The sequence below is a fragment of the Mercenaria mercenaria genome, chromosome 4 (assembly GCF_021730395.1).
Source record: "Mercenaria mercenaria strain notata chromosome 4, MADL_Memer_1, whole genome shotgun sequence".
Taxonomy (NCBI): Eukaryota; Metazoa; Mollusca; class Bivalvia; order Venerida; family Veneridae; genus Mercenaria; species Mercenaria mercenaria.
In genome coordinates this window covers 81,630,305-81,657,674 of record NC_069364.1, presented here as the reverse complement: position 1 = coordinate 81,657,674, position 27,370 = coordinate 81,630,305, and the positions used below count along the sequence as shown (strand labels likewise).

General features: G+C 35.6%; 1 protein-coding gene across 1 annotated transcript; it reads left to right on the top strand.

Moving 5' to 3' along the window:
- On the top strand, positions 1–27,370 carry LOC123553531 (histone deacetylase 8-like). The gene is made up of 9 exons (XM_053541798.1): positions 1–410; positions 5,536–5,588; positions 8,775–8,887; positions 12,770–12,847; positions 16,067–16,175; positions 17,546–17,718; positions 20,952–21,046; positions 25,702–25,807; positions 27,151–27,370. The coding sequence occupies exons 1-9, from the start codon at positions 108–110 to the stop codon at positions 27,183–27,185; spliced, it is 1,065 nt and encodes a 354-aa protein (XP_053397773.1). The 5' UTR covers positions 1–107; the 3' UTR covers positions 27,186–27,370.

Genomic DNA, 27,370 nt, shown 5'->3' with positions numbered 1-27,370 from the left:
CATAACCGGAAATGCTCTTCACTTAGCTGTCAAAATATTGCGCGAAATTTAATTATTTTCTAATTTAACAAATTTCTATTATTTTAATATATAAACAATCGAAGGCTATGGGATCAAAATCTTTATCGCAAGAATATGACTTTTCAGAAGGAGATGAATCACCGTTTAAGACATACAAGCCACTCAGATCACTTTTGAATGAAAACACCAAGACAACAGTGAAATCTGAACAAACTGACTCAGCATTGTGCCAAACACGAAATGAGATTGCAGCTGATACCGTGTCAGCAAAAAGCGATTCAATGGAAAATATTGATCCACACTTAACACAAATTCAAAGAAAAGTCATTTATATGTATAGTAAATACGTGATTGACACAGCTGACAGAATGATCAAAGTGCCCAAACGTGTTAGTATCCAGCTATTCAAACATCTTGAGTCCATAAATTTAGACTAAAAGCAATTAAAACTAGTTGGCACCTTGTCGTTACGTCAGTTTACAGGGCTTGTTTTCACTATATGTAGTCTTCACAAATTCACTACTCGAAAACAGAGCCACTTTTTATTAAAAAAAATAGAAGTGTCTAGCTGTCCGGTAACCAGACGCCTATATATAGCCTGCATTCTAGCCGTCTGCTTACCGGACCTAGCCGTCCGGTAATTGATTTCTTAATGAATAAGTAATGATCAAAATATTTGCTTGCATAACTGATTGAGAACATTTGAACATAAACTGCATGCATAATAAATTTATGATAAGGCCATCCGTAAAAAATTGTTTGTTTGCGGTAACGCGACCGACTCACGAAAATCGCCGCAACTCAAACAATTTTTTAACCCAAAACTCGGAATTTTTTTTTTATCGGTGCCATGTTTTTATTCTTTCCTGTTTCGTTATTTCTTTTGGGTAACTATTTGTATTTGTATAAGTTTTCCTAGACAGTCTTCGTTGAGGTTCAACTACATGAATGATCGATATGACCGATAAGAAACAAAATGTGTGAATGTTGCGCTTTCTGTATACTGCTAATTAACAAGTGACACAAATACGATAATAGGCTGCTCTTCTATGCATTGTTTATCAATTAACTTTTACACATTGATCAATAAATACCTTTGGCAATGACGGACATTATTGTACCAAATACAAACCGCGAGAAGCCCACGTGTCAGTCGGCGCGTGGCATGATTGACATCTGCCAGAAGCTGATTAATATACCAAGCTCCGCCTACTGCCATACTTCCGCTTATGGCGGCGAACAATATTCGAATTCACCGGGATTTTGATTGACATGGGGCAGTTCTTTCGAACTCGAGACGCATAAAAGAAAATTTCCTCGGGTAAAGCCGACGCACCGGAATTTTTTTTGTGCGGGTCAAATACGAGTTTTTCTCGATAAGTGCGAGTGAAAACCCAGAACCTCGGGTCTACCCAACGACCTGCCGATTTCCTGATATACTACAAAAATTCATGCAAAAAGTTGTTTAGAAAATTCCACTTGGAAAAATCGTACATAGTGTTATCTGTGCAATACTGCAGACGTAATTAACCGAGTTTTAGATAAGTAAAATAATGATTTTTCTCGTACGTAAAACATCTGGGATAGATAAATTCTTGGATATCATTCTGTCATAATTTCTCAAACAATTTTGCAAACAAAATTAATTTTAGTTTCGATCTTTTGTCGTTGCATAATCTTTTTAATCTGCCCCGAGGATAAAACTGCAGTGACACTGCACAAGTCACTTGGAAAGAGCACAATAAACGTCAAAAATATTAGACAAACAAAATTTTCTTACCTGAAAACTTATTTATAAAGTTAAACATCCTTTCAATGCAATGACTAAAAACCAGCGAAAGAAATCCATAATGTTTACATTTCTAGATTTTCCTATTGCGTGAAATTAAATTTCCATGGTCCACTTTTTCCTATTTTTCAAAACCCAGACTTTAGAAACATAGTTATTATTACTGAAACTTTCTGTGACTTAAATAATGTAACTGAAATTCATGCAAATTTTTGACACCTGCCATCAGAAACTGGGTTTAATCTGTTTGAAACTGTTTCTTTTAATGTGTGCTGACAGTAGCAGATCAAAGAAGACACCAGCAGATCAAAGAAGAGGTGTATTATGTGTGATGTCATAGTGATGTCACTGCTATTGACATGTATTTATTCAAGAAGTGACTGTGAAATGCTTTTATGGGTTTTTGTGTTTTGACTTTAAGTGCATTAGCACTGGAAGCTTGATTTATTTTGCTGATATGGAATTAACCTAGCTTTTTTTAATTGTATTCATATTCAGATTAGGCTTTTCTTGGTTAAGGCAATCATTGCAAGAGTGAAAAAAACTTTAATTTGCAGTTTAATCACATTAGATTCACAAGGATAAGAAATTAGGTTTACATTGATAAGTATATTTAGTTCCATTTTAAACTTGCATGTCATGGCGCTATTAAAAATCTTTCAGCGTTTCCCTAAAATCACTCCACTTCTCCATAATCTTAGCTGAGGAAGAAATGACTTCTCCCTAAAATATTAACATAGCTTAAACCCTGAGTAAACAATGTAAAACAATTAAGTATTGTCTTAAAATAACATGAAACATAGGCTTTGAAGGAGTGTGGTGCTAGTAATCAGACTCAGGTCTACAGGGTATTAAAATATCAAAGATTTTGCTATGTACTTCAATGCTGAATCCTAAGGAATGTAATGTTTTTTTTATTACCCTAGCCAGTGCAAGGACATTCAAAAGGTCTGGCCAATTATTTGTGTTTAATATATTGATAATCTTAAATTTTAAGTTCATATGGAGATAATAAGCTCTGTTTCTGACTGGTGTCAGGCTATCTGTTGTTTTTATTGTTATTAAAAAGGTGATATTACTAGTAATATTAGTATTCGTACTATGTGAAAACTACCACCCTTGCAGATATGTTACAATCAAGTTAGCATTCTACAGAGAAGTGTTAGTACCCAGAAGGTGTATAAACCAGAGGGTTAAAAAGAAAATGCAGGTGTTGTACAATTAGCATACAAAAAAAAAAAAAATGAAAAAAAAAAAATTCCCTACCTAGGCCATCCGTAAAAAATTGTTTGTTTGCGGTAACGCGACCGACTCACGAAAATCGCCGCGACTCAAACAATTTTTTAACCCAAAACTCGGAATTTTTTTTTTATCGGTGCCATGTTTTTATTCTTTCCTGTTTCGTTATTTCTTTTGGGTAACTATTTGTATTTGTACAAGTTTTCCTAGACAGTCTTCGTTGAGGTTCAACTACATGAATGATCGATATGACCGATAAGAAACAAAATGTGTGAATGTTGCGCTTTCTGTATACTGCTAATTAACAAGTGACACAAATACGATAATAGGCTGCTCTTCTATGCATTGTTTATCAATTAACTTTTACACATTGATCAATAAATACCTTTGGCAATGACGGACATTATTGTACCAAATACAAACCGCGAGAAGCCCACGTGTCAGTCGGCGCGTGGCATGATTGACATCTGCCAGAAGCTGATTAATATACCAAGCTCCGCCTACTGCCATACTTCCGCTTATGGCGGCGAACAATATTCGAATTCACCGGGATTTTGATTGACATGGGGCAGTTCTTTCGAACTCGAGACGCATAAAAGAAAATTTCCCCGGGTAAAGCCGACGCACTGGAATTTTTTTGTGCGGGTCCAAATACGAGTTTTTTCCCATAAGTGCGAGTGAAAACCCAGAAAACCCCGGTCTACCGAACGACCTGCCGATTTCCTGATATACTACAAAAATTCATGCAAAAAGTTGTTTAGAAAATTCCACTTGGAAAAATCGTTGGTACATAGTGTTATCTGTGCAATACTGCGACGTAATTAACCGAGTTTTAGATAAGTAAAATAATGATTTTCTCGTACGTAAAACATCTGGGATAGATAAATTCTTGGATTATCATTCTGTCATAATTTCTCAAACAATTTTGCAAACAAATAATAATTTTTTTGTTTCGATCTTTTGTCGTTTTCATAATCTTTTTAATCTGCCCCGAGATAAAACTGCAGTGACACTGCACAAGTCACTTGGAAAGAGCACAATAAACGTCAAAAATATTAGACAAACAAAATTTTCTTACCTGAAAACTTATTTATAAAGTTAAACATCCTTTCAATGCAATGACTAAAACCAGCGAAAGAAATCCATAATGTTTACATTTCTAGATTTTCCTATTTGCGTGAAATTAAATTTCCATGGGTCCACTTTTTCCTATTTTTCAAAAACCCAGACTTTAGAAACATAGTTATTATTACTGAAACTTTTTGTGACTTAAATAATGTAACTGAAATTCATGCAAATTTTTGACACCTGCCATCAGAAACTTGGTTTAATCTGTTTGACAACTGTTTCTTTTAATGTGTGCCGACAGTAGCAGATCAAAGAAGACACCAGCAGATCAAAGAAGAGGTGTATTATGTGTGATGTCCCTAGTGATGTCACTGCTATTGACATGTATTTAATTCAAGAAGTGACCCGTGAAATGCTTTTATGGGTTTTTTTTGGACTTTAAGTGCATTAGCACTGAAGCTTGATTTATTTTTGCTGATATGGAATTAACCTAGCTTTTTTTTAAATTTTATTCATATTCAATTAAGGCTTTTCTTGGTTAAGGCAATCAATTGCAAAAGTGAAAACAACTTTAATTTGCAGTTATAATCACATTAGATTCACAAGGATAAGAAATTAGGTTTACATTGATAAGTATATTTAGTTCCATTTTAAACTTGCATGTCATGGCGCTATTAAAAATCTTTCAGCGTTTCCCTAAAATCACTCCACTTCTCCATAATCTTAGCTGAGGAAGAAATGACTTCTCCCTAAAATATTAACATAGCTTAAACCCTGAGTAAACAATGTAAAACAATTAAGTATGTCTTAAAATAACATGAAACATAGGCTTTGAAGAGTGTGGTGCTAGTAATCAGACTCAGGTCTACAGGGTATTAAAATATCAAAGATTTTGCTATGTACTTCAATGCTGAATCCTAAGGAATGTAATTGTTTTTTTATTCAACCCTAGCCAGTGCAAGGACATTCAAAAGGTCTGGCCAATTATTTTTGTTTAATATATTGATAATCTTAAATTTTTAAGTTCATATGGAGATAATAAGCTCTGTTTTCTGACTGGGTCAGGCTATCTTTGTTTTTAATTGTTATTAAAAAGGTGATATTACTAGTATATTAAATTCGTTCTATGTGAAAACTACCACCCTTGCAGATATGTTACAATCAAGTTAGCATTCTACAGAGAAGTGTTAGTACCCAGAAGGTGTATAAACCAGAGGGTTAAAAAGAAAATGCAGGTGTTGTACAATTAGCATACAAAAAAAAAAAACGAAAAAAAAAAAAAATCCCTACCTACCTACTCACACTAAAAATTCTGGGTCGCGTTACTGCAAACAAACAATTTTTTAAGGATGGCCTAATCTATAGGCTGCTACTTTAAAAACTGTTTCATAAAGTATCTCCTTTTACTTTAATTTCAGGCAAGTCTTGTGTCAAGTTTGATTGAAGCATATGGTCTCCACAAATATCTTAGGTACTGTTGCTTTTTTTTTTTTTTTTGCTCAAAAAATATGGCAGTTATGAAATTGTCTTGTTTGCTAAGCAATGAATAAAGATGTTGAGCAAATTCTACATGTGTAGCCATGGTATTGTTATTTGTAAGCAACAGGGTAGGATCAAACTCATACCTGTCTAGGGGCCTCTGTGGCCATATGGTTAAGGTTGCTGACCAGATCACTAGCCCCTCACCGATGTGGGTTCGAGCCGCACTCAGGGCAATGAATTCATGTGAGGAAGCCATCCAGCTGGCTTACGAAAGGTCTGTGGTTCTACCTAGGTGCCCGCTCATGATGAAATAATGCACAGAGGGGCACCTTGGGTCTTCCTCCACCATCAAAGCTGGAAAGTCACCATATGACCTGAATTGTGTCGGTGCAACGTTAGACTCAACAAAAAACATACCTGTCTAGTCTCGCACTTTGTTGTGAGATTTCTTTTGTGCGTTAAAAATTCCTGTGGGGTTGATAATTCGTGTATTTTTTAAAAACACAAAATTTATTGCTGAACTTGCTTTATTTTTTTTTGTATTACTATTTTGTACATTGCACAATTTTTGTATTTGACAGTAAAATAATTAACCAAATTGAGTATGTGTTAACCTTTAGCCTGCTGGTGGCAAGTGATTCTGCCTTTGCGAACACCCCTTAGAATAATAAATGGTACAGTCCAAGTTGAATGATGGCCTCCAGTTTAGAATTTAACATATGAAGGGTAAATAACATATGAATTACTTGCAATTTGAGAGCACCACAATCATCAAAAAAAAAGTTGCATGGAAAAATACCCAAACGGATACACCTCGACCATTTTGGAAACAAACCATGGTGTTTCATTTACTGCTCATTTTGCTTTAATCTTTATATATATTGTTTTTCAATTGTAAGGGCCCAAGGGCCCGCAAAATTTGATGAATTTGTGCGTTCCAGCACAGTTCGTGCGGTTTTCTACGGGGGGTAAGTGAGCAGGGGTTTGAGAAGTTGATGAGGAGGCCCAAAATTATGGCTCGTAAATTTTCATTGATTGATGGATTGCAAATTCAAAACTTTATTTAACCTGGGATATTCATGAAGGGCATGATTTCAGTCTTTTAGAATTTCTTATAACTTTATTGAAAAAAGACATTTCATTTGATTTTTTTACTTAATCTCAGGCCTGTTTATTGATTTACCAAAGCACAATGTGCTCAAGACAAACAATTGTGATCACTCAAAATCTATTGTGCATTTGTAAACATTGGAACTTTATATGCCAGGGCACTAGACAACTTTTGGGGACAGGTACCCATACCCTCAGGAAGGGGAATTTTCGTCATTTTAAGACAAAAAGGGGAAGTTTTTAGCCATATATATGTTACTACTTTTCACACTTATTGATACGGTTTTCAGTCATTTCTAACTAATGTAACTATATTGCAGCAGTAACCTTCTTTAGAAGAACTATAATATAACTTGAAAGAGAGTTCTTATCTAGTGATGTCAAACAACCTATTATCAGGGGAATTTTCTTGTGAGGAAGGGGAAAAAAACATATTATTTTATGAGGGGAATGGGGCCCATATTCGTCCCCCAAAAACGGCCAAATGAGTGCCCTGCCTTTTGAACTTTAAAACTTCTGGTTAAAGTTTTGCATGCAGGTTACTATCTCCAAAACTAATGCAGATACTGGATTGAATTTTAACATTTAGGGTAATATTCCTGCTTCTGGGACAACAATTCGAATAGTCGAGCATTGGCTGTCTTATGGACAGCTCTTGTTTAAAATGATATCAAATTAGGTAGTTTGATATATTTCTTTAGTAATTGCCTTATTTCTTCAATACACATAAGGATCGTAAACTAACGATAAGTCAGCAGGAAGTTTTCATACTCAGTTTTTGGTGATATGATTAGGAGTATGGGAATAATTAAGTACTCATTTTTGCCTATTAGTAGAAACTTTAAAAGTCCTATTAGAAAGTACATTTCTGGTTTTAAGATAAGTTCACACAAGTGATCCTTACGTGACTATTTACAAAGATTGTTCAAATTGTTTGATTTGTCAAAAATTACGGCTCCAGAGCTAAAAGTAGAAAATGAAATGCTAACAAATTGTGCAGGTTATGATTGTCCAGTTCACCATGGAGTGTATGACTACACATCTATAGTGAGTGGAGCGACTATACAGGCATCGGAGAGTCTAATAAATCAGACAGCTGACATTGCCATAAATTGGTACGGTGGATGGCATCATGGCAAAAAGTAAGTTACAACTAGCTGCACAGCTAAACAACTGACACATAAAAAGTAGAATTTTTAACTGGACTTTTTAAAAATTTTCAGGGCCGTTTCAGTAAAACTTAGAAAAACCTTTAAAAATATTTAATGAACTGCATAATGAAATTACTTTAATTCAAATGAAGGGAATACAGTAAAACATAATAAGCAAAAATGAAACTTGTGAATCATAAATCTTTCTTGAATAACTATAAAGTTATCTCCTAAGTTGAATTTAAAAGTTACAAGGAGCAGTATACATTCAAAAGATACAATGAATATTATTTATTATTTATAACCTTTTCAAGCAAAGTTTTTTGTGGGGTATGAATCACATTTAGTAATAGTAATTATATCTCCCACCACACAGTGGTGTGGGAGACGTATTGATTTACTCCAGTGTGTGTCTGTCACAAAGCTTGTCCGCACTCTTAAGTCGAACATTTCTCATCTGATCTTCACCAAACTTGAACAAAAAGAGTTTGCCAATAAGTCCTCGACCAAGTTCAATCACTAGCCAGATCGGCCCAGGCACTTCGGAATTATGGCCCTTAAATTACAGAAAAAAAAACGCTCAGATTTCTTGCGCATTTTTGACCTCAAAAGGACCCCTATAATACTTTGAAAAGTAGTATAGGGGTCCTTTTGGTGTCAGAAAAGTGCATGCGCATGTGCTCTAAGTAAACATTATGTAAAGACTGACTTACTATTTAGATGATTAGGCAGTTGTGGGAGACATGCGCTTTTCTCAAAAGCATCTCTAGTTTATTTATGAGAACATAAAACTTTTTGATAATATTTATGTATTGTTATAAATTTATTTCTATGATTTTCTTATGTTGACTTTACCATTGATATTAACTGTTAAAAGTCAACATACCTCAGAAAATCCAATGTTATATTTTCAGAGACTGTGCCTCAGGATTTTGCTATACCAATGATGTTGTACTCGGAATTCTGAAGCTTAGAGAAAAGTTCAGCAGAGTACTATATGTTGACCTTGACCTTCACCATGGTGATGGTAAAATACTAACTTTGTTAATAACATCACTGAAGACCAAATGCATCAATACTAAGATATTTTTCTTTCAAATTTTGTCAATGTTTTAATAAGTCAAATTTTTCATACCAACATTTGCTGTACAATAAACAAATCAATGTTGTTAAACTGTTGCTGTTGGTAAATGATACTGTAAATATATATAGATATCTCTGGCATTTCTTCCTAAAACTGGAAATAGTTTTTGAGCCAGGCTGACAATAAGTAGTAATGCTGTTATTGCTGTAAATAGTGCATTTAAATTCTTGTGCTTTTTCTTCAGAAAATACTAGTAGCATGATTTCTGAAAAAGGCCTTTATTTGAAATTTGGAACCTTATTATTACTTGCTTTAAGGAACAGTTGTCTTTAAATGTATTGGTTTAGAGAACTGTTGAAGAAAATGTGATTAAAATTGTAAGTGTTCAGATTTTGTTAGTTAACCTTTAGCCTGGTGGTGGCAAGCGGTTTTTAGCTCACCTGTCACATAGTGACAAGGTGAGCTTTTGTGATCACCCTTCGTCCGCCGTCCGTCCATGCGTCAACAATTTCTTGTCTGCACGATAGTGGTTTCATTTATGATTTTATTTTAACCAAACTTGCACACAACTTGTATCACCATAAGATCACGGTTCTTTCTTGAACTGGCCAGATCCCATTATGGGTTCCAGAGTTATGGCCCCTGAAAGGGCCAGAATTAGCTATTTTGACATTGTCTGCACAAGAGCAGTTTTATTTATGATTTGATTTTTACCAAACTGGCACACAACTTGTATCACCATAAGATCTCGGTTCCTTTCTTGAACTGGCCAGATTCCTTTATGGGTTCCAGAGTGATGGCCCCTGAAAGGGCCAGAATTAGCTATTTTGACCTTGTCTGCACAAAAGCAGCTTCATTTATGATTTTATTTTAACCAAACTTGCACACAACTTGTATCACCATAAGATCTCAGTTCCTTTCTTGAACTCGCGAGATTCCATTATGGGTTCCAGAGTGATGGCCCCTGATAGGGCCAGAATTAGCTATTTTGACCTTGTCTGCACAATAGCAGCTTCATTTATGATTTGAATTTAATCAAACTTGCACAAAACTTGTGTCACCATAAGATCTTGGTTTCTTTCTTGAACCGGCCAGATCCCATAATGGGTTCCAGAGTTATGGCTCCTGAAAGGGCCAAAATTACCTATTTTGACCTTGTCTGCACAATAGCAGCTTCATTTATGATTTGATTTTAACCAAACTTGCACACAACTTGTATCACCACAAGATCTTGCTATCTTTCTTCAACTGGCCAGATTCATGGGTTCCAGAGTTATGGCCCCTTAAAGGTCCAAAATTGGCTATTTTGGCTTTTGCAGCCATATAGAGACTTCATTTATGGTTTTATTTGATACAAACTTTCAAAATATCTTCAGCAACAATAAATCTTGGATTCCATGACAAATCAACCCCATAAAGGGTTCCCAGAGTTATTTTAACTGATTACCTCCCCTGTTTGGAACAAAATGGATTTATATCAGAAAATATTTACGGGACTATTTAAAATTTTTCATTTTTTGTTATTATTTGGACTAAAAATCGGGGTAGATAACTATGGACTAAATTTTATGCAAATTCCCCCCCTTTATTATCCCCCCAGAAAGCGGGGGGAATGTTTGGTTTTGTCCGCCGCTTTCCGCCCCCGGGAGTCATACAGGAAATGGTTAGGAAATTATTTAAAACTCAATACATTTCACCACACGATTCTTGGGGCCCCCAAAGTTTCAGTCAGATTGCCCAAGTAACCCAGATTTATGGCCCTTAGAAATTTCTAGTGTTAACATTGGGGTACTTAAAATGGCAATTGCTGCATCATAATTTTTGATATATTTGACCTAAACTATAAACTTAACAAATTAAATCACAAAAATGGGTTGGTACACAAAAATTTCGTTCGGATTTATTTGAAAAATAAGAGTTAGCCCTTTATTGTATAAAAATCCACATATTTGACATAACAAACTACCATTTGGTAAATTTTCTTAAATTCTTTAAATTTTTTCCCAGAAAATTTATTGTAAACAGTAAAGTTGGTACCCACCCGGGGCAACCCCTTCCCTTTTATTCACCCTCCCTACCCCCCCCCCCCCCCCAAAAAAAAAAAAAAAAAAAAAAAAAATTCCTTATTTAAATTTTTTTAAAAAAACTTCATATCAGTTCACCCTATAGGTTTGGACCCATAAAATTTTTCAGACAGATTGCCCAATAGCGCCAGATTTATGGTCCTTAGAATTTTTCCTTGTTAACTAAAAGGTACATAGAAATGGCAATTTCTGCATCATAACTTTTGAAAAAATTTTTACCTTGAACTATGAAATTTTAACAAATTTAGAGCACTATAAGTGGTTGGGCACACACAATTTCAAACCCGGGTTTCTTTTGTAACTAAGTTTTCCCCTTTTAAAATTTTAAAAATCCACTTTGTACATAACAAATTCCCTTTTTGGGCAAATTCATTAAATTCTTTTCATTCTTTTCTGTAAACATTTATTAAACATTTGAATTGCGTACCCACAACCGGTCACCCTTTGCCTTGGTCACCCCCACACCCCCCACCCCCCCCCAAAATAAAATTTTTTTTTTTTTCATTTCTTTTTTTAGATTTTTTCAAACCTCCAGATTATTTATCAACATCAATTAAAACCATTCCGCCCCTCACCCTCCACCCATCATGCCCACCACGATAAAGCCCCTCTGCCCCCCCCCCCCCCCCCCCCCCCCCCCCCCCCAAACTTCCCCCTTTTAAAAACCCTTTTTTTAATTTTTTAAATTTCCATATATTTTAAAATCAACTGTAAAATTTTTGTTTCCTCTCCCGTTCCCCCCCCCCCCCAACCCCCTAAAAAAAAAAAATATATTAAGTTGTGACGCACAAACCTTGTCCTCAGCCATGTTCCAAGATATCAAAACCGGGTTTCTCTTAAGAAATCTGTTTTTTTTAAGTTAAAAGTACATTTAAACACAACACCTGGCGCCAAACCACTCAAAGACAATTTTTCTTTTTCGTTAAACTTCAAGCCACTTTTCAATTAACTGCATTAAATTTTAAAAGCAACTGCTACAGAACATAACCCATTAAAAATAAATTTTTTAGTCGATCAAAGTATCATACATTTATTAGGGCTTTTTTATTAAACTTTTGTTTTCTTTTAAAATTGATTTTGACAATAAAATTTATTTGCTTCTTATTAACACCCTTTAACTTTTTGCCATATATATTTTTTTGCCATTCCTCACCACAAACCCTTTCGGCGGGGGATACCAATTCACAATTAATTTGTTTCAAAATAAAAGTTATATCCCTAACACTGAAGATACTGATTTTAAAAAATTTTTTATTTTCAAAAATTTATTTGGGAGATCCCTTTTTTTGTCCCTTACAAAATTTTTTTTTTTATTACTTCCCTTTTAGGGTTTCTAAAATACTTATTTTTTAGTAAAATTTTTTATTATTGGCCGAGGGAAAAAACGAGCCATTTTCTGTGGTACAAAAGGGTGGTACCCCAATTTTTTTGGTGTATTTAACTATCATACCCGTAAGATTTTTTTTTTTTTTTTTTGTTTAAAATTTTTTCCCTTTGTTGTCCTGTCCTTTGGGGTTAGATATTTTTTCTGAGGACCTTCCCCGCCTCAAGGCAGTGATAAAAGTGAGCGATAAGGGCCTCATGGCCCCCAGTTAAACTTTTTTCGCCCTGCACCAAGACATGGGTTTGCACCTTCGCTTTTAAATCATGAATTTTTAAAGACCAAGCCTTTAAAAATAAATGGTACTGTCCAAATTGAATGTTAGACAGGTCCATTTTAGAAATTTGTATTTTATTATAGGTGTGGAAGATGCATTTTGCTCAACAAACAAAGTGATGACAGTATCGGTACACAAACATGCTGCAGGATTTTTTCCAGGTAAAGGTTGAAATTGAAATCGAAAATAAAATGCAGGTACCAGAGGTTCATATATTTTTAATGCATTTGATTTTCTAGAAAAACCTACAAGCTACTGTTTTCTCTTCATCATTGTCACTGGTTATGATTTGTGTTTAGGTCCACTTTCTTGAAAACTATAAGAACTATAGCTTTGAAATTGTATATACTTATTTGTCAGCATTATGGAATTTGTAGGCAAAAACCATAATTCCCCCATTTAATTTTCCCCGAATATGACCCTTTTTAACCTTTGAAATAAAAAATTTAAAAATTTTGTTGCAAATTTGTTAAAGGGCCCCATTCTTTTATAATGAATGGTTTTAGCTTTTGAATTTAAGTAAGACAAACCTAAACTGACAAAATGCCTATTCAGAATTATGGGCCTTTGTGTACTTAACAATGGAATTTCAAGTATGGGGCCACTTTGAAACATTTACTCTTTTTATTATCATAAATAAATGGGTGGACGGATACTCAGGGGTTTTGCACCTGGGCCCTTCCCAACCTAGGTCGGGGTTTTGTCCCCGGCAGCTACTCGGGAATTTCAAAACGCTTTTCAGTGTTTTCCCACCCCAAAAAGGGTACGGGCGGAACCCCGGGAATCCTGCAGACATGCTATACACTGGGGACGTTAAAGAACCAGGCTCCCATTCAAACGAGCTAGGGTAAGTTTGCCGGATAAGCCTTTATCTGATTTCTGATCTCTCTGTCATGGGGGCTTTGTCTCACTCTGTCCCTCTGGTCAGATCGCTCTGTGTCTGTACTAGTAGAGGATGAATTATGCGCCCTGTGTGGCTGCATTTGAACTATGTAAAGCGCCTTTGGCGCTATATAAATCTGGTATAATTTAATGTACAACGCCGGTGAATATACTATGTGTAAAATTAGGCGTTTAATCAAATAAAGCAGTTTCAGTTTATCATAAATCAAGAAACATAACTCTCTTGCATTTCATCAGAATTGTAGCCGTTTTTATTAGACAATTAGTATTTATTCCTTAATTGGTTTGTTAATGGCTTAAGGTACCGTATATTTCCGGTCATACGTCGAGGTTTTTTGACCAAATAATTATCTCTGAAGTCAAGGGTCGACTTTTGGCTGCATAACTAAACGTAGTCATGATCCTCTATCCATTTTCGGATCGAACACAGCGCATGTAAGGCATTCTAATAAGTTTGTTATGATTTTCGCCATTTTGATAAAGGGAAACTACTCTTTGCGCACTAATTGTCTAGGCTAAAAACAACGATTGCCGTTACGTTCCGTAACTAAACAAAATTAGTTTTATTTAAAGTTAACTGTATTTTGAAAAAAAAAATGAAAAAATCGTAAATTTTATTATACCTTTAACCGAGATCAAACTGCTGTGAACAACAAAACTGACATGAGGCATCTCACAAATTGCCGATAATTACTGGCCATTTGATCTATAAAGTTTAACAGATCGTTACAAAGGACTTTGAGTTTTGGTTTGAATTAAGAACTTGATGTCATTCTGATTCCATTTTTGTTGATACATGCCGGGGGCATTAATTATCTTACCACCTATTGTCACAATCGGCAAACAATTAACAGTTTAATGGTACACTTAGACAGATCCACTGTCACATTTTCAATCTCGCTAATCAGAGCCAATTTAAATCAATTAATTCTAACCGCTTACAACCTTCAAATGTACAACTCCCCTTTGCTTTGAAATTTACAGCTTCAAAAGACTTTCATTGTCTTAACAAGTTGTAAACAATATCCCAGGTGTTGTTTTGAAGTATGCCGAGGTAAATGTCATGTCTCACTGAATGGCCCTTTATCGATCTTTGGTTGGCTAAGGGCAGTTTGATTGACAGCGGAGGGCGGGGAGAAGACAACATAATTTGCTGCAACTGCATTGATTTTTCATCTGAGAGTTGTTGACAGTTTTATTGCATTTTATCAGGTTTTTTTTTAACTAAATGGATCATTAATTTATGAAAGAGGACAAAGAGGGTCTTGATCCCTGTGATTTAGTGTCATTACTGATAGAGAATACTCGATAGTGATTATGTTAGTGAGTCTGATGGATTTTAATGACTGATGGATAAACCACTGAAACGTAGGTAGAACTACAAATCTTTAATTTTGTTCATGTGTCTGATTATTGATTTTTTTTCACTTACCGGTAGTAATTTTTCACGCTTGTTAATGGTGCTAGATAAATCGCGTATTTTAATGCTTGTTTGTACGGTAATTAACAAATGTTTGACTATCGTTATAAACACATTTATTGGTCATAAAATGAAATAAAATAAAGGAAAATTTTATTTTTTATTTTTGTTTGTTCAATTATATATGCCTTTACTGTAAAACTAACAGTATACTTTAACACTATTACGGCAGTAATAATTTATCGAGGAAACGTAACAAAAACGCGAGCGAAATTAGAAAGATAACTTGCCAGAAACATTTTTCTTTTCACAGTTTTTTGTGCCATAGCAGTTGTTAAAATGCTAGAAATATCCATCCCTCGACTTATGGTCGGGGCAAGTTGAAAATCTAAGATTTTTTATCCAGAGTAGGCTCTCGTCTTATGGCCGAAGTCGACGTATGGCCGGATATATACGGTACTTGAATTATATATGGGAGCTAAAGCTTTTGAAAGTTTGTATACTGGTTAATTATCATTAGATTAGCAAGCCGGTCAAGAATTATAACTCTTGTCTTGCATTTTGATATAATTACTGCCCTTTTTAACTTTCTTGGTTTAAGTTTTCATCTAGGGTCAGTTTTATTAGATACTCTAGCTTTGAAACTAATCTGTCTTTATGATCTGTAGATGAGTAAATAGACCAAGAAAAGCATTGGTCCTGGCAAACAGTGCTCTCATTAGAAATTTACTGTATTTTGAGGGACATTCTTTATTTTGAATAATGTTTTTGTATGCCTAAAAGGAAAAAGGATGATCTTTTCTGTTGGCAGTATAGTTTCTCCTCGATTAAAAAGGGTGTTTTAAACTAAGAATGCCTTAACAATACTTACTAGCTTGAAAAGGCCAAGGGGAATTAATTATAATGTAAACATTGTAAGGATGTGAAATATAGATTTAACAGGAATAATCAGAGCGCATACTTTCAATATCAGAAAGTGAAAATATGATGTATATATATCTGATATAAAAACATACATGTGGTAAATTTTCACTGGGAATGAAATCAACTTTTACAGGACGTGGCAGTGTGAAGGATACAGGTTTAGGGAAAGGGAAATATTACAGTGTTAACATACCTCTAAAAGATGGAGTAAAAGATGCAGAATTTGCAGCTTTAGTATGCAGGTAAGTTTTAGCTAGTGTTTTTATTTTAAAGACCACTACTCATGGTCAGCTGCCATTCCAGTCCCTGTGTTATTATAGTATATAGGAGTGAGCTTTCCAGTTGGTCAGTCCGTTGGTTTTCATTGTTCCCGGACAATAACTCATGAAAGGCTTGACAGATTTAAATATGTTTTGGTACACAGGTGTAACATCATAAAATACAGGTCAAGTTTGACTCTGAGGTCAAAGGTCAAGGTCACAATGACCCGGAACAGTTAAACAGTTTCCAGATGATAACTTGAGAATGCTTGGGCCTAGGATCATAAATATTGGTAAGATAAGAAGGTTGGTCATATCCAGCAGATGACCCCTATTGGTTTGAGGTCAGTAGGTCAAAGGTCAAGGTCCGTGTTGTGGGTGTATAATTCGTCACTCCTGTGACAGCTCTAGTTTCATATACATGGTTCGCACAGGCCATGAAAAGTCCTTGAATTTGATGCCTACTCCTTGAAAACTACTTGAATTTTGTAACAGTCAGAAACTACTTGAAAACTACTTGAATTTAGGAAAAAACGTACAAAAGATGGCAAATAGTCCGTAAATTCGTCGGATGCGAAGTGAAAACGGACACACATTATAAACGGGCCAAAATTAACTAAAAAACGACGAGAAAAAAAAACGTTACCGCCATTAGGGCCTGCCACGGAGTCGGCGATAGTACAGTACAGTACTGTACTTTACGGGTTTTATGCTCTTTCAAGTAATTTTCAAATTGTGTAATTTATCCGCTATGCGTTGAAGGTAAATCTTGTGTTACATTGTTTAATTTTGTCCTAAATTGGATTGAAATTGGTTATTTCATGTCTCAGCAACAGTGACATTGCGCCCATTTTAGTCCTTGAAAATGGAGGAAAGCTACTTGAAAACTCCTTGAAAACTACTTGAATTTTTTTTTGGGAAGGTCTGTATGAACCATTATAAAAAGAAATTATAGTCAAACTTTGTTCATGCAAACTTAAGTCAAACACCACCCATCACTATAAACTCATCGTCAGGTCCCGGCAAAATCCCTGAATAATGTATATTGTTCCATGGCTCGAACTGCTGATAAACAAATTTTGACAGTCCTGTCAAGTTTTAAGGAATGAATTTTGACTGTACGTACATTAAACACGCAGTAGAATTATCAAGGAAAACTGTTTATGTCAGTAAAGTCAGGGAATTTTGTTTTTGATAATTTGTGCAAACCCTGAATAATTGATATGTTATTAATTTTTGTAACTCTATGTGGTTGATTAAAAGTTTTCAGTTTATGGCCATACCAGATTGGCCATGTTCTGTTACAAAAGATTGACCACTTGTACTATCGAGGAATACTTGTTTGTTTTTAGGGTGTTAGTGAAAGTGAAGGATAAGTTTGACCCTGAGGCTGTAGTTTGTCAATGTGGAGCAGACGGATTGGCTGGAGATCCAATGGAATCATTCAACCTAACATCCCTCTCTCTTGGAAAATGTGTCTATACCCTATTATCTTGGAAGCTTCCAGTTTTGCTTCTTGGGGGAGGTAAGGTTTGATTCTTTTCAGATAAAAGTACATTGGCTTAGTAGAGATTTGTCTTGCACATAACAAGCACATAACATTATGTCAGATCAAAATCATGTCTATCTTAAGAACATTTATTTGTTAACAATAAGTGCTTTTTCATATATGTTACCTATAAATAGAATAATAATCACACTTAAACAGAATGTGTTTCACTAGTGCAGACATAGTGATCCACTTTCTGACTACATACCCAGGGGTGAAGAGTTTGAGCTCCAACTTTTCCATCTAAAATTACTGACATTGGGTCAAGTGTTTTGTGAATGGGTGCTTTACACCTGTATCACTAAAAATGCAGGGAAGCTTCTGGAATTGAGCATCTTCTGTATCTTGCACTATCCTTCAACTAAAAATTAGCAGTCTTCTGGAGCAAACTGTTTTCTGGCTGTGGCTAAATAACCTCACAAACAGACAGAATGTGTACAGTCAAACCTGTGTTAAGGCCACACCAAACTGATTACCTGTTCATTGGATTTCCCGCACCAATTTGACGGGAAATGGAAAAAAAAAAATTATATTTTTTGACTGCCCGCACATGGCGTATTTTTTGCGCTGGGTCGAAATCAGTAGGAATGGGGAAAAAAGAGGAAATTCTGAAGTTTAAACACACCTTGCTTGTAATTTATCGGAAGAACATGTTCTCTGACACAGCCACCGATTCGACTATGTAGCCTCCCTACCACACAGAAGGAGTACCTACCCCAGTAGTATCAGTTTATTTGATTAAATTTTTGTAATATTCGATCGCTTTAAAAACTGGGCATAACAAAATGGCAGCCCCCTATGTCTTTGTTGTCTCAAGGAACGGAAAGTATTTCCAGCAACAGATGTTGAGATTTCCCCAAGCTGCAGTTTTACAGAGTTGTTTAGGGCTGCTGCGCTATACAATAAGATGAATCTTTCCACAGATACAGTCGTGTAAAACCCACCGGGGTCCTGTGTGTTTCTGAAACGCAGGTTTTTGTTGATTGTTGTAACATTCTTTATTTGGTTTGAGTGATGTAAAAGATGATACATGATAATACTTCAGATATTCTAGACATTTGCTTATATGTCACTCAAAAGTGTCAACATTTGTTTTTATATACTTTGTATAGTCAAACCCTCAAAGTGCTGGATTTTCATTTCATTTCTGACTGTATAACGCAGCCTGCTGACTTAGCATCGAATAGTACCACCTCAGATTAGCAGGTTCAGTTGATTGCTGTGTGGTCTGCATTTGTAATAGATATGTTGTCCAGCACTTCAATGGTTAAGAGGTCTAATGTCACAAACAGAGAAAATTGTTAAGTGATATGGGATAAATAAGACATTCCAGAAAAATAATAATGCTGATATATTTCTTACTTTTTATTGTACCGGTATGTATCACACATTAAACATTCAATACTCCAAAGGCATTGTTGTCTGAATGTTACTCCACACACATTTGTTTAAAAATCCGGTTTATGAACAGAAACACACTTGATCTGGTGTTAAACATGAAACAAGTGATTATTTACTCTCTTTTTTATTACTTTATCGCTCTTCGCTTGCTTCAGTAAATGATGATTTGAAAAAAAAAGAATTAATTTTTTTTTCGCTCAATCACCCCAAACATTCTTGAAAAAAAAAATCCGAAGAACAAGACATCAATTTGGTGTGGCCTAAAGACCACCTCTTAACAGAGACCACCTGACTCTAAAGACCAAATGTTTTGTTTCCAGTGTTTTTTTTTTAACCTGTGAATAAAGACCACATTTTGGCTCTCCCAAGGGTGGTCTTTATAGACAGGTTTGACTGTATCACTGTGAAATCTCTCTGTCAGCTCTGATAAGTAACCAGTTTGAATCAACAGCTGATATGGTTTACCCATGGCTTTGTGGGCAATCTACTCAATAATTATGTCTCCCACCACACAGTGGTGTGGGAGACATATTATTGATTTACTCCAGTCTGTGTGTCTGTCACAAAGCTTGTCCGCACACTAAGTCGAACATTTCTCAGCCGATTTTCACCAAACTTGAACAAAAAGTGTTTGACCATAAGACCTCAGCCAAGTTCGATAACTAGCCAAATCGGTCCAGGCGTCTTGGAGTTATGGCCCTTGAATTACCAAAAATCGGTCTTTTTACTCTTGTTTGCAGACTAATTCGAATATTTCTCATCCAATCTTCACCAAACTTAAACAAAATGTGTTTGACCATGAGACCTTGGCCAAGTTCGATAACTAGCCAAATCGGTCCAGGTGTTTTGGAGTTACGGCCCTTGAATTATCGAAAAATTGGCCTTGTTACTCATGTCCGCACTCTTAATCAAACATTTCTCATCCGATCTTCACCAAACTTGAACAAAATGTGTTTGACCATGAGACCTCAGCCAAGTTCGATAACTAGCCAAATCGGTCCAGGCATTTTGGAGTTACGGCCCTTGAATTATCGAAAAATTGGCCTTTTTATTCTTGTCCACACTCTAAGTCGAACATTTCTCATCCGATCTTCACCAAACTTGAACAAAATGTGTTTGACCATGAGACCTCGGCCATGTTCGATAACTAGCCAAATCGGTCCAGGCATTTTAGAGTTATGGCCCTTGAATTACCGAAAAAATCCGTCTGTTTACTCTTGTCCACTCTCTAAGTCGAACATTTCTCATCCGATCTTCACCAAACTTGAACAAAATGTGTTTAGCCATAAGACCTTACCCAACTTCGATAACTAGCCAAATCCGCCCAGGCACTTTCGATTTATGGCCCTTGAATTACTGATTGGATCCACTCATCCAGACCATCTAATTGGATCCACTCATCTAAAACATCTAGAGAAACTAACTTTTTCAGAGGGGCAGTTGTGGGAGACATGCGCTTTTCTCAAAAGCATCTCTAGTTTTATTTATGTAAGTCTGTATTGGAATGAAACCTACACAAAATATGTAAAGCTTATACCCAGATTGAATGTAAGAACCAACCTGGTTGAACCAGTGTTAGGAAAGATTGAATGATGGCTAAGAAAAGTAACAGTCATTTTTTTTCCCAACTGAAAGTTTCTGTTGCCAGTCACAGAGATCTTTAGAATCTAATAGTGTTTGAAATTATTTATTGCCAATAACTTACTGACAATAATATGAATGTATCAGTTTACCATAGATATCAGTAGCATTAAGTTTGTGAAGAATTCTATATGAATGTTGTATATATGGATATTGATTACTTACAGGAGGTTACAATCACCAGAATACTGCTAGATGTTGGACATATTTGACTGGTATAGCTGTTGGTAGAAAACTCAATAAAGATATTCCTGAGCATAGGGTATGTTTATACACATATTCTATAGCAAACTGCTTTAAGGTAAAGCAGGTAATCTCTGAATACAGACTTGATGTTTCTGGTTAACCAGAAAAAGTCACCATTTAGTTTTGAACTAAGCTGGTATGTCCGATTAAAATTCAAAGGTTGTGAGCTTTGTCCTCGGCTGGACTTTTTAACATTTTAGAACAGTTCTGAAGGAGCTGCTTACATTTTAGAGGTATTTTGAAGACTTTTGAAGTGATGGAAGTTGTTTATGCTATATAGGAGGCGCCTCCTTTTTTACAACTGTTATATACATGACCCGCATCATTTTGGAAGCTGTTAGGTCAAAGGTCAAGGTCACAGTGGTATTCAGTCTGAAAACAGTTAACAGTAAGTTGAGAATACTTAGGCCTATAGCTGTCAGTGTATGTTTGTTGCTTGTTATCAGTAGATGATCTAGCTTGTTTTTAAACATGACCATTCAAAGAATGGTTACAGCTTTTCTTCTTACCTTGAGCCCACCCACTTAGCTCAGTAGGGACAGGGCAGATCTATGGATGGCGGGGTCATAAGTTTGATCCTCAGGTGAGGCGTATTTTCTCCTTGACAGTTTGATAAAAGACATTGTGTCTGAAATCATTTGTCCTCCATCTCTGATTTATGTGGGGAAGTTGGCAGTTACTTGTGGAGAACAGGTTTATACTGGTACATTATCCAGGAACACTGGTTAAGTTAACTGCCAGCCATTAGATAAATGAAGTACTGTTGACAAATAGTGTTAAACCTAAAACAAGACTTTAAAATGTCTTAGAGATAGTTGGAATTTTAATGAAAACACAATTACTGTCATATTAATGACATACAGTCAAACAGTCGGATAATGTGTCCGATCAAGTTGGGCAGTATCACCGGTATCATCTGTGAATAGATTCCGATATATGGAAGTAGTTAATAGTTTTAAACTATATGGAAGTAGTTAATAGTTTTAAACTGATGATAATAATTTATTCAGATAACATTGAAATTACTCAACAAAGATATGATGCACTAAAGACTGAGTATTTGTTTTTAGCTCACCTGAGCCAAAGGTTCATGGTGAGCTTTTGTGACCGCTCAATGTCCGTCGTACGTCGTCCGTCCGTCAACATTTTCTAAAACAATCTTCTTCTTGAAAACCTCTGGGCAGAATTACACCAAACTTCACACGAATGATCCTTGGGTGGCCCTCTTTCAAAACTGTTCAAAGAATTGAATTCCATGCAGAACTCTGGTTTAAAATCCTTCTTATCTAAAACCACAAGACCTAGGCCTTTGATATTTGGTATGTAGCATTGCCTTGTGGTCCTGTATCAAAATTATTCAAATTATAACCCTAGTGAGAAAATAGGCCCTGCCCGGGGGTCTCAAGTTTTATATATACTTATATAGGAAAACACTTTAAAAATCTTCTTGTCTGAAACTCTGAAACTGCAAGGCCTAGGCTTTTTAGCTCACCTGTCACAAAGTGACAAGGTGAGCTTTTGTGATCGCGCAGCGTCCGTCGTCCGTGCGTAAACTTTTGCTTGTGACCACTCTAGAGGTCATATTTTTCATGGGGTCTTTATGAAAATTGGTCAGAATGTTCAACTTGATGATATCTAGGTCAAGTTCGAAACTGGGTCACGTGCGGTCAAAAACTAGGTCAATAGGTCTAAAAATAGAAAAACCTTGTGACCTCTCTAGAGGCCATATATTTCACAAGATCTTCATGAAAATTGGTCAGAATGTTCACCTTGATGATATCTAGGTCAAGTTCGAAACTGGGTCACGTGCCTTCAAAAACTAGGTCAGTAGGTCAAATAATAGAAAAACCTTGTGACCACTCTCGAGGTCACATTTTTCATGGGGTCTTTATGAAAATTGGTCAGAATGTTCACCTTGATGATATCTAGGTCAAGTTCGAAACTGGGTCATGTGTGGTCAAAAACTAGGTCAGTAGGTCTAAAAATAGAAAAACCTTGTGACCTCTCTAGAGGCCATATATTTCACAAGATCTTCATGAAAATTGGTCAGAATGTTTATCTTGATGATATCTAGGTCAAGTTCGAAACTGGGTCACGTGCCTTCAAAAACTAGGTCAGTAGGTCAAATAATAGAAAAACCTTGTGACCTCTCTAGAGGCCATATTTTTCATGGGATCTGTATGAATGTTGGTCAGAATGTTCATCTTGATGGTATCTAGGTCAAGTTCGAAACTGGGTCACATGCGGTAAAAAACTAGGTCAGTAGGTCTAAAAATAGAAAAACCTTGTGACCTCTCTAGAGGCCATACTTGTGAATGGATCTTCATAAAAATTGGTCAGAGTGTTCATCTTGATGATATCTAGGTCAAGTTCGAAAGTGGGTCACATGCCGTCAAAAAGTAGGTCAGTAGGTCAAATAATAAAAAAACCTTGTGACCTCTCTAGAGGCCATATTTTTCATGGGATCTGTATGAAAGTTGGTCTGAATGTTTATCTTGATGATATATAGGTCAAGTTTGAAACTGGGTCAACTGCGATCAAAAACTAGGTCAGTAGGTCTTAAAATAGAAAAACCTTGTGACCTCTCTAGAGGCCATACCCTTGAATGGATCTTCATGAAAATTGGTCAGAATGTTCACCTTAATGATATCTAGGTCAAGTTTGAAACTGGGTTACATGCCATCAAAAACTAGGTCAGTAGGTCAAATAATGAAAAAACCTTGTGACCTCTCTAGAGGCCATACTTTTCATGGGATCTGTATGAAAGTTGGTCTGAATGTTCATCTTGATGATATCTAGGTCAATTTTGAAACTGGGTCAACTGCGGTCAAAAACTAGGTCAGTAGGTATAAAATTAGAAAAATCTTTTGACCTCTCTAGAGGCCATATTTTTCAATGCATCTTCATGAAAATTGGTCTGAATGTTCACCTTGATGATATGTAGGTCAGTTTCGAAACTGGGTCACGTGCGGTCAAAAACTAGGCCAGTAGGTATAAAAATAGAAAAACCTTGTGACCTCTCTAGAGGCCATATTTTTCATGAGATCTTCATGAAAATTAGTGAGTATGTTCACCTTGATGATATCTAGGTCAAGTTAAAACAGGGTCACATACCTTCGAAAACTAGGTCACTATGTCAAATAATAGAAAAACCTTGTGACCTCTCTAGAGGCCATATTTTTCAATGGATCTTCATGAAAATTGGTCAGAATTTTTATCTTGATGATATCTAGATCAAGTTCAAAACTGGGTCACATGAGCTCAAAAACTAGGTCACTATGTCAAATAATAGAAAAAATGACGTCATACTTAAAACTGGGTCATGTGGGAACAGGTGAGCGATTCAGGACCATCATGGTCCTCTTGTTAATATTTGGTATGTTGCATTGCCTTGTGATCCTCTACCAAAATTTTTCAAATTATGCCCCTGGGGTGAAAAGAGGCCCTGCCCACGGGGGTGTCACGTTTTACATAGACTTAATAAATAGGAAAAAAAAAAATCTTCTTGCCTGAAACTGCAAGGCATAGGCTTTTGATATTTGGTATGTTGCCTTGGCTAGTGTTCCTCTACCAAACTTATTCAAATTATGCCCCTGTGGTGAAAAGAGGTCCTGTCCTTGGGGTCCCAGATTTAACATAGACATATCTATAGGGAAAAAAAATCTTCTGATAGTTCAAGGCCTAGGCCTTGGATATTTGGTATGTAGTATTGCCTAGTGGATCTCTAACAAGATTGCCCAAATTATGCCCCTGGGGTGAAAAGAGGCCCCCCCTGGGGGTCACTTGTTGTATGAGTTATATAGGAATAAATACTTCAAAAATTATCAGATCCATTTCCTAGACTGCTTAATTATAATTACCTGATGACCCCAAGAGATTAGGGGTCACTTGACTGTGACCTTGACCTACTGGCCTACTTTCTTGGGTTTTTTTAAGATACAGCCTTGAAAGTTGGATGACATGTACAGTTTTTGCACACCGATCTTAAAACTGACTTTCAGTGACCGTGAATGTGACATACTGACCTACTTTCTAAAATTTTAGCATCAGTTTGCCATTTGAAACATGGGGCTCATATTACTCAGGTGAGCGATTCAGGGTCATCATGACCCTCTTGTTAAATAAGTATGAACTACTCCATTGTCCAATTATCATGCGGCACAAGGTAGGACAATATTATTATTTTCAACACATTTTATTTACTTCCATTAAATCAGCACTGTACAGTTTCAGACTATTAAATAGTTAAGCATAACAAGGGCGAAATGGCCGCTGACTTCTAAAATTAATTTGTATCAGAAGATGGAAAATTTTAACATTTAAGCTAATTGGGACTTCCAAAATGTGTTCATATCTACCAGTTATTCGTTTGAAGCAAGTTCGCTATTGCCAAAATAATTTTACAAAGGAAATAGAAGGACTCGGTAGGGGAATCCGAATTTTGTTTATTTTATCCAAAAATTTGTATCAAGGGAGTTCGTTTTAAGTGGATTCAACTGTACTCTCATGGAATCTGTAGATGTTGATATTCAAATAACTGAATTTCTCAAGATGTTTCTATAGAATATTTTAGTGTAATGTGCTGCTAATGTACAATAAATCGTATTTACATAATTTTAGAAATTATTTTGGTATAAAAGTTTACTGAGTTTATAATGATTATTTTTTCAGTACTTAATGAAGTATGGACCAGGCTATGAACTTAGTGTTGCAGTTGGGAATAAAAGGGACCAAAATACACAAGAATACCTACAGGCGATTTATAGTGATATTTTATGTGAGTATTCAATTTATTAAATTAAAATAACCAAAGCTTTTGCTTGGTTCAATTTTCTGATTTGTCACTTTTCACAGTTAAGATGTATAGGAATTTAACCATGAAGGTATCAGGTGATAAACCACAAGAAGGCTTTGTTTATTTATATTCCAACATGCCCACTGAGATATGATTATATAAGGATAATCATCATTCATACAGTAGTAATGAACAGGTTATCATGTAGCTAATTACTTCTTGGCTGACATCATAATATTTTCGCACTGGTTCACATATCCACATTTGTTTATGGCAGAATATAGATCACTCCGCTTCCTTCTTTGTTTAATTGACAGACAGATCAAACCCTGATAGAATGAAAAGAACTAGGTATAATGAAAGCTTTAGTTTATACTGATTTCTCTTGGTTCTGTTGTAAAGAAAGCTTTATACTTACTTGGTGAAATAACATTTGCACATAGATAACCTCGCCATTTCATAACTAAATCTATTAAAAACTATCTCCTAAAATGAAGTTCACCATGAGTCAGAAATATTCAAAGTAACAATTAAAATCCTGTCAAAATTGGTAAGTATTTAAACATATTTACAATGTCCCGTTCACAAAAATCACAAAGGTTGACCAGTCCCAGTACTATATTCTTAATGCTGATTGCCAAGCCAGGAAATTACTAGTACCATTTTTTCACGTCTTTGGTATCTCCCTGTTATACTTTGAAATTCTGGCTTATTTTTTGGTACATTTTCTCTCTATGTCAGTTATAACTAAATACATTAGACTCAAGTGTAAACTTTTGTCCTCATCAACATCATCCTCCACATCAGGGTTCTGGGGATGGTATTTATCACTTTTCTGATAGCTGTAGTTTCCTCAGTATGCCTCTATTTCTTAATCAAGCATCGAAATAGTTGCACAAACGGTTTCTTTTGCAGCTTTTGTTAAGCATAGAAAGTAACAAAGTGAAATACATTTGTAGTTGTAGACTTGGGAGTAAAACCATGTAACAAGGTTATACCAGTCAGCTGAGGAAGACCGTGATAGATGGGTGAAATATTTAGAAATTGTGTTGTTTTCTTGTTTTCACTTCGTAATTAGTATACGTTCATAACAAAGGAAACAACACCTTTAGTTGTAAGATAATTGGGGATCTTTATCTCAGAATAAATGCTAATCATTATCAGAACAGGATTTTTTCAGGACAGGGCCTAATTTCAAACTTTTGACGAAGTAAACGTATTGAAAATAGAAATTAATGAAATTTTCAGGCATGTCCTTACACATCGTCCCAAGCCCGACATTGTCTGTACTTTTAATCTTGGCATTTGGATATCTTTCTTTTCAGATAATCTTAACCAGCTATCCAGCACATCAAACTGAATTGTAATTGGAAAGAAACACATCATTCTTGGATTGATATGTACTCTGTCCATGCTGGTCTTACTAATCTGTCCAGGAAATTAATTTGTGAAAACATAATCGATCAGTTGTGACATTTTGGAGAACTCAGAAGCTTACTTGTATTACATGATGCATTAATATAGCTGAAATAAAATGAAAACTAA